The sequence below is a fragment of the Dermacentor albipictus genome, chromosome 5 (assembly GCF_038994185.2).
Source record: "Dermacentor albipictus isolate Rhodes 1998 colony chromosome 5, USDA_Dalb.pri_finalv2, whole genome shotgun sequence".
Lineage (NCBI taxonomy): Eukaryota > Metazoa > Arthropoda > Arachnida > Ixodida > Ixodidae > Dermacentor > Dermacentor albipictus.
Genome location: NC_091825.1, coordinates 24,337,620 through 24,355,368, shown reverse-complemented (window position 1 = coordinate 24,355,368; position 17,749 = coordinate 24,337,620). Strand labels below are relative to the sequence as shown.

General features: G+C 46.4%; 1 protein-coding gene across 1 annotated transcript in view; it reads right to left on the bottom strand.

Moving 5' to 3' along the window:
- The window catches only part of LOC135898230 (uncharacterized), a 516,585-nt gene that overhangs the window by 359,072 nt on the left and 139,764 nt on the right, over positions 1–17,749 (bottom strand). Inside the window, exon 5 of the mRNA XM_070539355.1 lies at positions 11,389–11,542. Within this exon, the coding sequence (XP_070395456.1) occupies positions 11,389–11,542 (154 nt within the window). The remainder of the gene's footprint in view (positions 1–11,388; positions 11,543–17,749) is intronic.

The window sequence follows — 17,749 nt, the reverse complement described above, 5'->3', positions numbered from 1 at the left end:
ACCGAGGGGTTGTTGTGACGAGTGCGACGGGTTCCGCCGCGCTGTGGAACTTCTAAGCCACGAACGATTGCCGCTTGGGTGGTGCATATAATGCGGACATTCACCAGTCACGCATGGAGCATTGACAGGTGAGCCTAAAGTATGTTCAAATATTTTTATGTCGCTAAGTGTTAAGCAATGAAACCTTACCAGGGCTTCCGCAGTGGATGTATCTTTTTTTTCGTAAAAAGGCTCATCTCCAATTTTTTTGTTGGTTTGAACCACCTGTACTGAATGATCGTAAATCGTAAATCACGAAACAAAGCTCGGAGCATTGCCTATTAGAATATTAAATGAACGTTTTGACTGCGTTAAGGAGACCTCATTTATTCAGTGTAAGTGTGGGCAAATGACCGTTTTGGTGGGTACTTTGAATTATGAAGGACAATGTTTATGGCTTATAAACATAAAACAGGTTATACTATTTAGGACAAACTTTTAATTTACATTGGAAAAGAAGAATTACCAGAAATACAATATGAAGTTTTTGGCAAAAAAAGATATGCCCTAGTGCCACAACACAGCAGGCGTGCTGAACACTGCTTTAAATACCTGCAGAATAAGCTTGAAATCTTTCAAGTTATCATGATCTTCGCTAATTGTTTAGGACGTAAAATAGTGCACCTGGGTTGTCTTGGAGCTGTTCCTCCCCTGGCGAGAGGAAAAATGTTTGCTGCAGCAGTACAGCCAATGGCAGCGGCCGAGCTTGAGCCCCAGACTTCAGCTGAAGCCTCAGCCCCAACACCATCCCCTTCAACGTCGTCCAATCTGCAGCGCACCATGTCGGTGACCGGCTCATATTCAACCCGACCCGCTGTAATAAGTGACCTCTCGCCTTCTGCTTTGGTGCCAGCACCTCGAATGTCCCAGCCTCAACTTCATGTGTCAGCTCCACCCCTCCTTCAAACCTGCCGGTAAAGTTTACTCATATGTGCCAGCGCTGTAGATCTTCAACTAAGTACTTAGCCGCTTTGCCAACCATATGAGTGAATCTTGCCCTGGAATTAAGTGGTAAACCTGTTTCACCTGCACTGTAACATTCGGTGCCCTTGCACGATACAAGAAGCACTGCGATGAGAACCACGCAGTCTCTTTAAGAATTGCTAGGTTACCCGTGGTGAAGGCTGGTTGTGCATCATTAAACCCAGAGCATCTGAGTGCTGACCTTGAGTATGAGTGCCAGCTCCCTTCTTTAAGTGATGAAGCATGATTTTCAGACTTGTGACAGATGCTTGAACGGAAGCACAGGTGTACAAAACTGTTGTCGACGCTGGTGTTTAATGCACGTCAGATATGTTTCTCAGGAAAGAGTTGGATCTAGATTTTTCACAGCTCAAAATGACAAAGGGAAAAAACTTTTGTATGAACATAACAACGTTTGTGTGAGGCCTTGTGGTGAAAAAATACTTACCAATGGTTTTAAAGCGTATTACGTACCACTGCGGCAACTTTTGACAAACCTGATGCACCCAGAAGCAGCCCAGTACCTCTTGCGTCCAATCTCATGTAGTGATGAATGCGTCAGAGATTTTAATAATGGCATGAGATTTCGCAGTCATGCACTGTTCAAAGAGAAAAGGAATGCACTCGGGCTACTAGTCTACTGCGATGATGTGGAGACGGCTAACCCATTGGGAATGAAGCGAGGAGCCTGTGCAAAGCTGACAATCTCCTATATCATGTTTGCAAACTTCCCACCTTCGGAGCGTTCACAAACGAACTCAATTTTCTGAAGTAGGCCAGCCAAACGATAATAAACCACTGAGACAAACAGAATTTCTGCAGGACTTTCTTTTAACAGTAAATCAACTTGCAGCTGAAGGTATTGTCTTCACAGTACAGGGAACATGAAAAACTCTATAGACAGGGTCTTGCCTTTTTGTTATGTCGAGCATAATTACAGCACCAGAAAAAACATAATGGAGTAAAGAGGACATTTATTTCTAGTGGGAAGGTGCATTAAGTAATAAGTTCGCAAAGAATAATATATTGTTTGGTTGGTAACTAAAGATACCTCGAGGCAGGAAAAGCCAATTGATGTTCAGGTCATTCAACGGGAAAAGCATAACGCTTTTTCCATAAATGAAGCAGCGATTCCATTCACACTAAGCAATTGTCGCTGCTGCATGCTCGTAGAATCTTTGTGCACATTGGCACCTTTTGCAGGGTTGAATGAATGGAAGCCCCAAGAAATCATAGTGAAATAAATTATTAGTTTTATGAAAAGGCTATTATGACTAACGCCACAATTTAAAGCCATTGTGTAGTTAAAATTTGCTGCTTCTCTTTTCTTTAAAGGCACAAGAACGTGGCAACTGGCAACGTGGCAAAGAAAATGGCAATTTCAAAATTGCCTGCAAGGAAAACTCCGTGGCTTTACCACCTGCATAATCACCTGAGAAGCAGTCATCCTCCTGTTGACTGTACATTTTAATTTAAACCGGTTCTGCCCATACTGTTTTGGAGAGTTTTTGGGACTTGTGCAGACAGTTGTGAAGGCAGAGCCATTTGAGAGTGGCTTGGTGTCATTCAAAGTAGTCTATGTTGAAAAATCTGAAGGGTCCGGCCTAATATTCACGTGCTAAATGTTTGGAAGGTAGAAGTGGCATGTCAACTGCAAAACTCTGAAGTCGTGCCTTCTCGTATGACTTTTTATCACCAGGGCAAAGCGCTGGCTGTATGTTTCAAGGCGGGCTTGTTTTTTTCTGTTTTTTTCTTTAAGATATATCACTTGTATTTTTCAGAGCTGAGCTGTTTGTTTATCTAAAAATTTCTCACTTGTTTTCAGAAATTCTGACCTTTATATTTGGCTCTTGCCTTGTTGAATCTTTAAAATGTGTAACAGGCTTCCCACGATTTGGTGCATAAAATTTTATAAACATTTACACTAGCTTTCATGGCAATGTTTGGGATGAGTTATCCCAAACTACATAATGCTGGGGCAAGTAACCGTCCTCGAGTGGAAGACTTTTCCGGGTGCTTATAAAGTGCTTTGGACACGATTAGCTTTGTATTATACGTACATCTGTGATCTGCCAACTGTATTGTTTCTAGTGTTCATGTTTTTGTTGTTTGCCACGTGCTTCTGCCAAGTTTTCGTGTGCAAATGTTCCATTGTTTATTTTGGCTTGCACTGTCTTTTCCCTTTAATAACTCATCCACTTCATTCTTCATTGGTCTTGTCATAATTTAACTGTGCAAGCCCATTGTTTTATGCCTTTTGCGTATAATATTAGAGTACTGAATTCTTTTGGAAAGCGGATGCGACAGGTACTTGCGCATTTGAGATATGTTATTCCCTGTGGTAAGCCAGCATATTTTATAGTCCCTGCTTAATGTTTCTTTTTTCTACAGCCGACGTGCAAGTTTATTTGCATGTGGTGCACTTATGTCTCCAGCGATTTTTATTACCCACTTTTTTAATGTAGGGGCATGCGTGTGAATGCCACGTAAACCCTGGTCTCTCTTCTTTTTTGGTATTTGTGCCTTGTTGACTAGTCATTTTCTATGAAGTTTGAGATGAAGATGTCCTAAGTGTATGCAATACTGTCACTCAATAAAGCTTACTGATTTTGAAAAGCAGTGGCATAACTTGTTTCATAGCTATCTTAATTTAGGCACCTTGTTTCTTTTACATGCAGCTAAAGGCCAGAACAGGATCCGGCAGGCGAAGCCAAAGTTTCCACTGTGCCATTCAAGGTACCTCAAACCCACTTTTATGTAGAACTGTGCTCTAATAGGCAAGTGTTGGGAACTGCCAGGGACCAGACTGCTGCCAAAATTTCTACTTTACAATAGTTGGTATCACCGCAGGCCACATGCCAAGGCTGGGCTGTCAAAATAATGCTGGTGGTTTCCTTTTGACAAATGCATCAGCCAGCTTGGCATATGAGCTCAGTTTGTACTGACAGGGGAAATCAGAAATATTGCAGAAGTGGGAACCCATAGACAGTTTCCTGTCTATTAGAACACCGTTCTATACAAAAACCAGGTCTGAAGATACCTGGAACGGTGCACCGGATATAGCCATGACTATATTATGCGGATCAACGTTCCAGTAACTGAAAGAACCCTTTTATTTGGAACAGGATTCCATGTACTCTTACGTGGAACGATGATGCACATAATTAGTAAGTAAAAGTAAGTGGTGCATTGTTCCCTCTACTTTTTAATGTATCTGGAACGTGGTTCCAAATATATAGGTGGAACGTTTTTGAAAAAAAGTTCCAGCTACTAAGTGGATCTTATGTGGATCCAGATTAAGAGTGTAGTGAATATCAGCCATGTGCCGGACATGCAACAAGCAGTCAGCTCGCAGCATCAGGTGCGGCTGCTGGAACAAACATTGCAGCAGTTCCACGCAGTTCAACCCGACTACGCACAAAACCTACACGGCTGACACGCGATGCCAATTTTCGGCAAGTTTCTTAGTGCATTGTCAGATCTGGTTTCTTCGGACAGGAAAAGATGTTTCGGGTGTGGCTATCATGCAAGCGGCCCGATAACAAGCCAGCGTCCCTTTTCCATTTCACTCGCTGCAGCCGCATCTATAAAACGAAGCGCAATAAACGGCCGGGTTCTTTTTCCTGGCCTAGCCAGCTGGTGTGTCGTGGCTCTGCTTGAAGCGAACGGTACAGTGGGTTCTTTTCGAGATGCTCTAGGTTTGACACAAGTGAGCAAGGCGTTAACGCGACGCGAATGGTCATACGCGGTAGTGAAGTCGCCGCACGATTCCCCGAAAGCATGTTGCCAGTGTGTAAATTTGCGGGGGTCTGCAGCGAGGGGAATGGCCGGCGTGCCCTCTGTATTCCCTGGTTGAAAAGACGAGCTTTCAGACTGCGCCCACCTCGAGTACGGCTTAAAAATATGCCGCAACCGTAAGCTATTTGACATGGAAAAGGATGATACAAGTGTTGCGATAACATTTGTTTGTTTCATTACTTTAGTGTTCGCTAGAACATTTTGACTTCACGGAGACTAGTGCACGTGACGATAAGGTAGTTTTCAGCACTGTTTAGTTGTTTTCAAGGCAGATAACATTCGAAAATTGATTATTTGTATGCGCATATATTTTCAAAAGTTTGTTTTCTCCATATGTCTTTCGTTCTTCTTAAGTATGTAGGGTTCTTTTTTCTTTTACGTACGCTTGCACTGTCAAGTCTAGGTTATTTGTTAGTAGCTTTAAGTGGTTTATTTTCGGAAATATTCGCGAGATCTTTCTTTCGCTGTAAAATGCGTTGTTTGGAGTAGAATTTTAGAACGTGTTTGTACCGTTCCTTGAAGGCGTTTCTTGCGCCGACTCAATTGAAGAAGCAAAGCACTGACGCGTGTCTCGCACGGGTATTTAGTAGACAGCTACATTTTGAGTTTTGTTTAGTGCGTGAAGCATCTAGAAAAAGGCGCGAATCTTGCTACATTTCTAAGCGAGTAATTTATGCAAGATTTTTGCTATTTCTTTAGAGTGCGTTCTTTATGGACACGAGAAAGAAAAATTTAGTGTTCTAGTTGCACTTATGACTTTTGACTGTAAACTGAAAGCGACTCTGATAATACATCTATGAAGCAAATGTGACTCTCAGTGGCACTGGTACTTGCGTTAATAACGGCTGTGGAGTACGAACAACGTGTTCATGGCGTTTCTGGTGCGTATATTTGTGTTATCATTTATCTAGAGGCTTCTGCTGTATCTTACCTTCGGTCCCGTGCAGCGCGACCTTTGGAGGCACAATATGTTCGCCCCAAATTATTAGGTCATGCGAAGCGTGGTGGATTTAAGCGTATTTCAGGCACGTGCGCGCCATGTGCTGCGTTCTCACTGCGGATGACTGTCCGGTATCAGATGCTGCGAGAAATTTGTGAAATCTGGTCTTATCTCAAAATTGTGGGCTTCAGCAAAGGTTCAGTAATTTGATGTCTGATTTTGTGTATAGTTATCAGACAGGGGAGGTGTGCTGACTTTTTTCGCTAGACCCGAAGGCTCTCGGCGCGAGCACGCTGCTTCAGTGTGCCCTGTGCTCGTGTGTGTGCTTCTGTGTTCGCGGCAGAAGGCCACGATGAAACGAAAGCTGGGACTCAAAGCTGCGGTGTGTTATTGTCATCGGCCAATATTTCTAGATCAATACCCAAGGTGGCGACTGGGCACTGACGCTTGGGCGACCTGACAGCTGGTTGCCCTCAGGTTAGGCCTTACCACGGCGGATGAGTCTGTTCCGTTCTAAATCGCCAGCGCGCAATGTGCGTGCTACCCCCGAGGCAGCCCCTTTAGCAGCGTCCGCATGCCTGGTGACGGGGCCGAACACCAACTGTGACGCGCGAAGAACTTCACTTAGAATCGACAACATCCGCCGCCCCCCGTGGAAGCGGTAAAGAGTGCGACGAGCAATCTCTTGACAATGACATGATTACCATTACGAAGAGCCAGGAACCCAGTGGACAACTTAAGTGGAAGGGGCAAGAACGAAATATGTTTCCAGACTGCCTCGTCCTTGTTTCGAAGGTTTGATATCACAGGTGGAGTTCGGTGAACTGTACGCGCCCTCCAATTGACGCAGCAAGGTAATCGAAATCCTTTGTGTAGGGATCTACGCAACAGCGTCATAAAACGAGACTTTGGTGCAGGGAGGAGTTCTGACGTCTGAAGGCATGTGTGTCTTGCCGTCTGTAGAGATGTGCATCCTGACGTTTGCAGACAGGTCTGTCCTGACTAGAACGTGGCTACTTGTTTCAATAGGTAAGTAATCTAAAATAAGACCCTTCTCTTTCACTCGTACTCCCGGACGTACTCATCCCTATGGCATGGAGGATCACGGACTCTAAACGCTAGCCCGAGTCGCAACAAAGCTCGTGTTGTTCTTTGACGGCCCTCTTTCGTGTTACAAGGTCGCTTCATCAAACATCGCAATTTGTTTTGCCTGGTGCACATAGTGTTTAGGTACTATAACGCTGCAGCGAATTACACTATGGCAGCATGGTCACGGCTCAGCCAATGCAAGCAGAGGTCCGCAGTACTCGTGTGAATGGCTATAAAGAACACTTGCTTCATATTCTGTTGCAGTATCACCGTGAAGCCATCCGTTTGTTCTGCTCAGTGACATTACCTGCTGCCACCAGCGAAGATTCAGTTTCTGCATTTCTTACACATCTCGCACCACCTCCAAGCCGCTTGCTCAATTGAATTTAATCGATCTTAGAAATCATACAATCGCCGTTACCGTGGTCGTCGTCTTGGTGCAGAGACACGCACTTACGAGCTAATTATGATTTACTGTATTTGGGTGTCACAGAACAAATAGTTGATTTGCACAAATACATTGGCCAGCTTAGTAGCGCTTTGTGGAACAGCAAATGATGTTGCTTAGCCAGCTGTCTGCAATATACTTCGCATAACGTCGATTCCCACAGTGCGTCAGATTTGCACAATATTTTACGATCGAGTGTATGTGGCCCGCGAGTGTAATCGGCGATAGGTACTGTTGCGACTTGTGGTATAGCGTTTAGGCAAGGAATCCTCCGTGCCATACGCCCGTTTACTTAGATTTAGGTGCAAGTTAAAGAAGATCTCGTAGTACAAATTTTTCGGGAGTCTCAAACTACGGCGTGACTCATTATGAATTCGTGGTGTTGGCACGTTGAACCTCCTTTACTTTTTCAGAAGAGGATCGTGCGCCGGGAAAGTACGAAGGAGTGCGCAGGACCCGCGGAAAGTCTAGGTGGTGTTGAGAGGAGCGCGGGAGGTGAAAACAGGCGAACTGCCGCCGACGAGGACGTAGTGGCGCGCTGTGTTGACCCCTCTCTCCGCGCACAGGCGAACATGGGCACTCGACGACCGCGCCCACTCGCGGTCAAAACACAAAACGCACCGACGTCTGCAGATTGGTTTCAAGATAGGACGCACGCCACGCGCGGCCACAGAAAGCACGCAGTCGCCCGCGGAGCACGAGACACAATGCCGCTCTGCTGGGTCGCATTCGCCCCACTCGATATTGACACGTGTACTTATCTTTATCGGGCGACCACGTTTAGCCGCCTAACAAATGTTATCGCACAGCGCGGGACGCGCTTGGATGTATCCGAACTTTCTGGAAAGTTATCGATGCTTCTATCCGCTGGCCGTTGTCGCCGAACCTTGTGTTATCTGATTTCATCGCTTGACGCGAATGGTGTAGAAGTTTGTAGAAGGCATCCGGGTCCCAACGATTAGTCTGGAACGTTCGATGACTGCTGTATAAAAGCCGACGCGCTTGACCCGCTGGGCAGATTTTCGACGATCGCCGACCGTGCTCGCCGCTATCGTTGTTCTATAAGTGTAGCCTGTTTTGTGGGCACAGGTTCGCCCAATAAAAGTTAGTTTTGTCTATCACAGTATTGCTACTGTGTTCTTAACGTCACCACCACGTGACATCTGGTGGAGGTGCTTTTCGTTCATGTACCGGACGCCCCCGACAAGCCGTGATCCAAGCCCGGACCGCAAAGAGAACACCAACGCAGTCCCGGAGCATCGAGCAAGCCGCCGTCTTCTACAGCTGCCCCCGGAGCGCGGACTGAGAAGACCAAGAAGATTGTGGCCAAGGCAACCCCAATGGCAGCCCCAGCGTCCCCCATCGTGCTGCAGCAGCCCAGGGAACCTCCGACGTTCCGCGGCTCAACAATCGAGGACCCGGAAACCTGGCTTGAGACGTATGAGAGGGTCGCTACGTTTAACAGTTGGGACAGCGACGACAAGCTGCGGCATGTCTATTTCGCACTGGAAGACGCCGCCAGGACCTGGTTCGAGAATCGGGAAGCCACCTTAACGACGTGGGACCTGTTCCGAAGCGGCTTCTTGCAGACGTTCTTCTTGCAGCGAAATTTCGCCCTTACCTATATGGCAGGCCATTCAAGGTGGTCAGCGATCATCACGCGTTGTGTTGGCTAGCTAACCTAAAAGACCCTTCAGGACGGCTGGCACGGTGGAGCCTCAGGCTACAAGAATACGACATCACTGTAACCTAGAAGTCCGGACGAAAACACTCAGATGCCGATTGCCTATCCCGCGCCCCCATTGACCCGCCGCCGCAAGATGACGAGGATGACGATGCCTTCCTCGGAATAATAAGCGCGGAAGACTTCGCCGAACAGCAACGAGGAGACTCGGAGCTAAAAGCCCTAGTCGAGAATTTGGAAGGGCACACCGACGTTATCCCAAGGGCATTTAAGCGTGGATTATCTTCGTTCACGCTTCAAAACAACCTGCTCGTGAAGAACTTCTCGCCAGTCCGCGCCAGCTACCTTCTTGTTGTACCGTCAGCGCTGCGTCCAGAAATACTGCACGCCCTACATGACGATCCAACCGCTGGGCACCTCGGATTCTCCCGGACGCTGTCGAGAATACAGGAAAAGTATTACTGGCCGCGCCTAACCGCCGATGTCGCCCGTTACGTCAAGACATGCCGCGACTGTCAGCGACGCAAGACACCACCGACAAGACCAGCGGGATTACTACAGCCGATCCAGCCTCCTTACCGACCTTTTCAGCAGATCGGGATGGACTTGTTGGGACCGTGTCCGACATCAGCTTCCGGAAATAAGTGGATTGTCGTGGCGACGGACTATCTCACCCGCTTCGCTGAAACTAAAGCTCTACCGAAGGGCAGCGCAGCCGAAGTGGCTAAATTTTTCGTCGAGAACATCCTGTTGCGACATGGTGCTCCAGAAGTCCTTATCACCGACAGAGGAACGGCTTTTACAGCAGAGCTCACCCAAGCCATTCTGCAGTACAGCCAGACAAGCCACAGGAGGACAACTGCCTACCATCCGCAGACGAATGGTCTCACGGAGCGCCTGAACAAGACCCTCGCCGACATGCTAGCAATGTACGTCGACGTCGACCACAAGACGTGGGAGGCCGTCCTGCCGTACGTAACCTTTGCGTACAACACGGCGGTGCAGGAAACAACACAGATCACGCCGTTTAAGCTGGTTTACGGCAGGAACCCGACGACGACGCTTGACGCCATGCTGCCGCACGTAACTGACGAAGAGTATGTTGACGTCGCTAGCTATCTCCAGCGCGCCGAAGAAGCCCGACAACTCGCCCGCCTACGGATCAAAAACCAGCAGCGTACGGACAGCCGACACTACAACCTCCGACGACGCTTCGTCGAGTACCAGCCCGGCGACCGTGTTTAGGTATGGACCCCGATACGCCGACGAGGACTGAGTGAGAAACTATTGCGCCGCTATTTCGGACCTTACAAGGTCATTCGACGTATTGGCGCACTGGACTATGAGGTCGTGCCAGACGGCATCTCGCATTCACAGCGGCGCCGCGCACGACCTGAAGTGGTCCACGTGGTGCGTCTTAAACAGTTTTACGGACGCTAACGAACTTCCCTTATTTTGTTGTTTTCATTGCTACGAGTGCTTATTTGTTACTTTCGTTTGTTTGCAGCATCGGGTCGATCCTTTTTAAGAGGGGGGTAATGACACGTGTACTTATCTTTATCGGGCGACCACGTTTAGCCGCCTAACAAATGTTATCGCACAGCGCGGGACGCGCTTGGATGTATCCGAACTTTCTGGAAAGTTATCGATGCTTCTATCCGCTGTCCGTTGTCGCCGAACCTTGTGTTATCTGATTTCATCGCTTGACGCAAATGGTGTATAACTTTGTAGAAGGCATGCGGGTCCCAACGATTAGTCTGGAACGTTCGATGACTGCTGTATAAAAGCCGACGCGCTTAACCCGCTGGGCAGATTTTCGACGATCGCCGACCGTGTTCGCCGCTATCGTTGTGCTATAAGTGTAGCCTGTTTTGTGGGCACAGGTTCGCCCAATAAAAGTTAGTTTTGTCTATCACAGTATTGATACTGTGTTCTTAACGTCACCACCACGTGACAATATTTGCTCAGCTAGAGATGCCTAGCGCTTGCCATCAGTAAGGCAGCGAAAGGTCAAGTGTCGAGTCTATTCGCTTTCTTTGCGTTTCTGTAAACACACCCAAAGAAAGTGCAGTGGTCGTTTCGTGGTCAGTTGCATGTCGTCCTCCAGTTGTCATGCTCGTAACTTCTTATATGGCTGAAATGTTCCTGTCACGAGGTATTGCGAAAAAGCTAGGCTTGTACAAACAGTGGGTCATTTCTTCTATGTATCTTCACATGATCGGGAGTAGAGTATGCTCACATGATCAGGAGTACAGCGGTGCACAGTGTCGGTAGACGGATGGTTCCAGTCGATTGATGTTGTGAGGAAGAACGAGTTCGTTCGAGGGAGCAGCAGAGCGCGCATGTGGGAGACAGACAGCTTTAACGAGGGTTACACGTTGCAACAATAACAGTCTGGATTCAAAGAAAGGCCTGACATCAACTGACCTTGATGAGCCGTAGTTGATTCTTGTATGTGAGCCTCTTCAGTGAGTCCAAAATGTGCAGCATGCCGTAGTGGTAGATGTTGTTGTTCCACAGTGCTTGAAAGGCATGCTGCGCTGGCGTTCGCTTGAGTTCGTCGTCGATGAGGCTTGAGTACCTAAGCGAATGCGCGAAATGAGAGTTCGCCCATGAAAATGGGTTTGCCAGTCAATATAAAGCAGTTGCTTTATGTTGACTACTTGTAACATATGCGTTACATAAGTAAAACTAAGCCTTAAAACTAGTGTGGTGCATTTTGGACGAATAACACCAAGGGCATACTGTTGATAGCCGTTTTCATTTACTCAAACAACCTTTGGAAGTGCGAATTATGCATTTGTTGGTGCATAATTTTCATTACATGTTTTACAGCACAAGCCTGCTCATAAACGCCGAAAAAGTCGATTTACTGGCGCTGCCTCATACGGGCGTCTTTTCCGTAAGATTGGAAGAAAGCTCAGGATACATTAAAACACATATTTATAATTTTGCACAAATTATTGCAAGCAATGATGGAAAACAATATGCCATTGACATCAGTAGTGCAAAATGTACCAAAATTTTTTTGAGTTTCGTTCTAATTCTAGCAGTCAGCACAGGCACTTCTAATTTATGTATTTTACCAGACCGGGCGTTACAGCATTATTACGCAGTAGAGCATTCACAACAACAATAAAAAAAATAAAGAAACACACTTTCTAATAAATAGAACTGAGTTACAAATTTCTCATAAAAATTGCCCTAGAAACCATCCCACGATGAATGTCGCCAGTGACCAAAGTTGGCGGGAAAACAGTTAGAGAGAGTGACGGACGGACAGACATTCAGTCTGCTCCTGAAAAGTGCGTGATGCACCCTACGAATGCTAGTCGCATTATTAACTGTACAGAAAACTATGAAAAAATTGTAACACAAGAGGACCTGATGAAGTACTACGGGCGGCGACTAGGGCAGCACCACACTTTTATTCTGTTCTTCTTGGTCCATATTTTCTTTAACGATAAAGCGCACAGTACAAACCTAGAACACTACACAGGCTAGTTAGATGATTGGTGTGATGGATAAAATCAGCTAACACAGTCAGAAAACTAGAAGGATCAATAATAAACAAACCTTTCTGACGTACGCCATTCAAATGACGAGACTTTCTGAAAACCAAGCGTGTCATCGCAGTAGAAGGTCTCAAAGGGATAGTTTTTTTACCCGGAGAACAATAGCAACGCGTCAGTGCCCATTGTTGAAATTAGTCAAGCAGTGCCTGAACACGAGCGCGCCGCTTGCACTTAACGTCCCAGTCGTCGTCCATTTCATGTAATATTTAATACTCTCCAGGACTCGCGGTGGCGCAATCTAAAGGGTTCTGTTTCTGCACAGGTGGAACCAGCTGTAAGCAAATCGGTAATTTAACTTTTTATGCAGGAACGATGCCATATTTATTACGATCAAGTCGCTAACTACACCAGTTTTCCAAAACATTCTGAGAGCATTGTCCTCGTGTACAATCACAACGTCACATTTACTTGTGCTATAAATCTTTTATGTCTTCCTCAAGTGAACGCTTCGAAGTATAAGGAGATATTCACGAAGCCACCGCTTCCATAGTCGTTTCATTATTCGCTGCATGTGGACCCACAAGCCGAGGAGCTCAATATCCTTTTCTCTCCGTTGATTTCGATTTTCTCTCCGTTGTTCTACAATTTGACAGGAGACGGCTGCCTAACAAAAATGAGACAGGAATAGAATGTTTGGCACTTTAGAAGAAAGTAACTGAAAGTTGTGGGTCTGGAATTGACGTTTAAGCCAGCAAAGTGCTCATTTGTTGTGGGTAAACAGACCAATGACTTGCGAAGGCAAATCTTCACAATCCAAGCTAACAGCTTTCAAAAGACAACCACCAAGGAGTTCTCTCTACAATGACTTTCCAAGTTATGCCGTGTGTAGAGCTATGCAGTCTGACTTCGTCTTTGTTCAACAACACATGCATGGAAGCTACCTCGCGTGTGGCTTTCTTAAATGTAGTAGCGTTGTCCGAGTATATTATTCGCGTGGTTCCACGTGTTGCCCAAAATATTTTGAAGGCCATGAGGAAAGCGCTCGCAATGAGTCCAACAACATGCTCATGATGAATTGCTTTATAAACTTGACGTTTGAATCTTATTACGATTTTGACAATATAAGCTTTTCATGGCGCCGGAGCAAAAGGCGAGACTATGCACGCCTGACTAGGCTCCTGGTGCCACGAGCACAACAGACAACAGTGCGAAAAATATGTATACATATATACACATAATATACACATATATACACACTTATACATATATGTATATATACGAATGACACAATTACACATACACAATATCAATGCAGTACAGTAAGTATGAATAATGCAAATGAAGAAATAAAGTAGGTACAAAAAGATACAAAAAGCTCAAAGCCAAATGCAAACAAAAAGTCTTGCAACGCATGAAATTGCATATTAGTCGATAAGCAGGAAAATCAATTAGAAAAACAGGTGTCAATTGTCGAGAAAGTACAGTTTCAATTTTTCTGAATAATGAAATGGTTGAGCAATCTTGCATGATATCAAATAACGCATGCTCATCATTAAGTAAATTAGGAATCTACCACTGTGAAAGCTGATTGGCGTAGTTTGTTCAGGTTTTTACATTAGTAATGTTCCTAGCTCTTAAGATGTAGTTAGATGTGGTATTAGTGTATATAGAAAAAAAAGAGAAAAAGTTATCACGATTACTTATGAATTCTAAATATGCTCTCTCGGATAACTTTTGTTTCTATAGACTAATCACGCTCAAAATGCCGTCCTGGTGAAAGTATTCAGAGGTATGTTCGTACATCGATATGTTATGAATAACACGAACACACTTTTTCTGCGTTCGGAATAGAGTTTCTTGTTAGCTTTAGAAGTGACGCGCCAAATAAGTAGACAATAGTGGAATCTACAATAAATAGTAGAAAAGTAGTACTGATGCTTAAGTTTGAAGGTAACAGCGTGCGATGCTCATTCAACATACCAATTAATTATGATACGCTGCGTTTAATATAAGTTACGTGATGCGTCCACCGTAGATTTGCATGGAAGGGTACACCCATGAACTTGTATGGGAAACCCTTTCGAATGGTTGCGATAGATCACAAGAGTACGTGTAATCAAAGCGCGCACCGCGTATCGCCCAAGCCTCGACGGTGGGACAGCTCCAGCGGAGGCAGTAGCGCATGCGCCACAGACAGCCAACACCATTAGCGACGACTAGAATTTTCTGCAAATCATTCGAAAAAGAGAGAGGAAGGAGAAGGTGCGCCGAAACACCCTCTTAGGCCTCTACACACGCCGAGCAGAGCTAGGAGGAGGAGTGCGACAGCCCGACCGTATGCCGACAGAGGAGTCGCTCTGGTAAAGGCCGAAAACGCTAGAAATTTCTAGAGGATTCCCAGGCTTTGTTCATGCTATAGGAGCACGACTCCGTCGGAAAGTTCGTGAAATGGCGGAGGAGGCCCTAAAAGCGCAGTGCTGGAATCAGACAGGGTTGCCAGATTGGGCTATTGACACCCAATCTTGCTACAATTTATGCGGGTAGGGGTCAAAAATTCCTGTTTGGCTACATGGCTATATTTGGGCTATTTTTGTGTTAAGTACTTCCGAGTCCCGAGAACCACGTCAAGTCTATCAAAGTTCGGGCACGCCCCGTAATCAAAACCCAAAGCTCATTGCTGCTACGAAGATATCTAGGCAATCTCGGAGGCTGTGTTCTTAAGGCAATGTTAGCGCTGGGAGGATGGCGTTAAATCGTGGCTGCCATATGTATACGTGACTCCAGCGCTAAGGTCTCTTCTTTTTGTTTTTGGTTCGGCGCCATCTGCTGGCGGGTCACGTGTGATTCAGTAAGAAAAACATTGGGGCTGACAGCTGTGGTGTACGTGTTCCGTACCAGCAGCTTAAAGGAAACTACGTGGACTTACACTGAAGCAGGGTTTGGGTTCGGGCTTGTTGGTACACCATTGCAAACATCATTAACAGCGCGTACATTGACAGGGACCAAAAGAGACGACGAAGACAAGTGCTGCTCTGAAGTAACACGCTTATTACCGAGACACCAAGGAAAAAGTGCCCCCCCCCCCCCCCCCGCCAAAGTATACAACCGACATGAGTACGCATTCAAAATTCAAACAAACAATGACCGCCACCTTATGATGAACGAGAGCGCATGTGCGACCTCAAAACAAGTACTTTATCTCTAAATGCAATTGACGGCGCACTGAGTCATCTTCAGCGGTCGCTGCTGCTCCAATAATAAGTCTATAGTGCATTCATTTGGATGCATGGACTTAATATATAGGATGTACGAAAGCTGACCTGCGGAAATTCGATGAAGATAGTGGTTTTTTCAAAAAGCAGGATACAGCCGCATTAAGCGCAATGGACACCTATAGTGCTTGTATTCATCGTTATTTTGGTCCCTATATATGTACGCGCTGTAAGTGTTGTTTGCAACGGACTTGCACAACAGCTCAAGTGTACGTACGCAAGTCGTGGCGCATCATTTCCACCCGTGGTCCTTCAATGTTTATCAAGGGTTCCTCGAAGCCTATTCCTTCGTTTTCCCGCAAAACAACGCGTTATTTATTTACCCAGTAATTGACGACAAAATCCACAACCCGCATTAAACGAGAGAAACGACAGTTGCGATCATCACGTACTGTGCAAGTCGGCGTTGTGTAGAGCTCAGGAACGCCGGGTCGCTCCGGCGGCAGCCAGCGACGTCTAAATTTGTTGGGCTCGAGAGGTGTCTGGGCACGCAGCCGCCATAGAAGTGACACAGTAAACGACAAGAGTGGGCACTCGAGCCGTCTCGCGGCTGAGCTATGCAGCTTCGCCGATTCCGCTAGGTGGCAGAGCCCATCAAGAAAAATGCGTCTGTGGCCGCTACTAGCAGCTTGACAGGTGGCACGACCACTGGGCACGGTCCCACACGTGCGAAGTCTTGTCAGGCCGCGCCCCGGGGCTCTTACTGTAAAATGCACCTGAGGATCGTTATTGTGTTTTCTGTCAGTGCCTGCTTCGTCGCCGTTTCATGGTAAGGCCACAGCAAGTTCTTTTGCGCGTTGTTAACGACTTTTTCTCTTCGCATTTCGTTACGTCACTGTTAGCCGTATGAACGAGTGACTGCGGCCTTGCAGTGATGAACAGCTGCTGGTCATTTGCTGCGCTGTCTTTCATTTCGCGTTATTTTTTTGTGCGCAGCAAAGAGCGGTGATGCTGGCGATAACAGCGACGCAGCCGCGTCCGAGCTGCGATGCACGTCGATACAATGACGAAGTTAGAAAATAAAATGGTTCGTTAAAGGGATACAAAATAAAAATTGAAGAATACAGAGAAAGCCCCACAATTGCATTCCTAAGACACGATTGCTGTAATATACAGTCAGTGTTCGGCTTACTTTTAGGCGGATGGCTTTATTTTTGACACTCTATGAGCGGCCACCGCGTCACTTGCAAAGCGCTCCCGACAACAAGCCGGCGGATCTGACGTCACACCTACCGTAAGCAACCGCGGGGCGAACGTAGTTTTGTTTTCCTCGCGTTGCGCAGTGCAAAATGCAAAGTTCCTGATAGCATGAGCGGAGATTATGACCAAGGTAAATGTACCTGGTAGCGAAGCTTCCATAGGAGCCCATACGTTCAAAACATGGCGGTCCATCGGCGGTCCATGGGGCTTAGCGCCATCTGTATGTGGTGGGAACACTTCCGGCGGAAGAAAAAATAATGTGACGCCATGTCCGTTAAAAGCAGAAGTGACGTCATTTTGTTTTCGAAGGCGCGAAATTTGTTTTGTTGTTCTTCCTTTGGAGCTATATATTCGAATGCCCTGCCATTCGACTGGATGGGCGTTTCGAGCTTTCAGCGTGGAAAGCGATGCAGGAAAAGGCCAGCCGCACAGTTGTCGAAATCGCATCCCTGCACAGAACATACTTTCTTTGGAGGCGGATGAAAGCTTTAGGTGTAGAATGCTGATCCTGTTGTCGGATGCCAAGCCCGTCGGCCAGCGCGGTCGCACGAAAACAACTACACAATTATCTGGCGGTCGTAGCTCACTACATTTGACTGAACAGATTAAGAAGCAATGAAGCTACCCACGTCACCAAATTCAGACAAACTTTGACAAGCAAGAAAGCACAAACTGTGAGGGGGGCGTATTTCAACAGGTGATACGAGTGCGCCTTTCTGCCCATTTCAAGACGTGCGTTGCATTGCGAGTGATAGTGGCGTCAACGCCCCCTGTAGCGATGGGCGCTTAAAAGAAATGCAT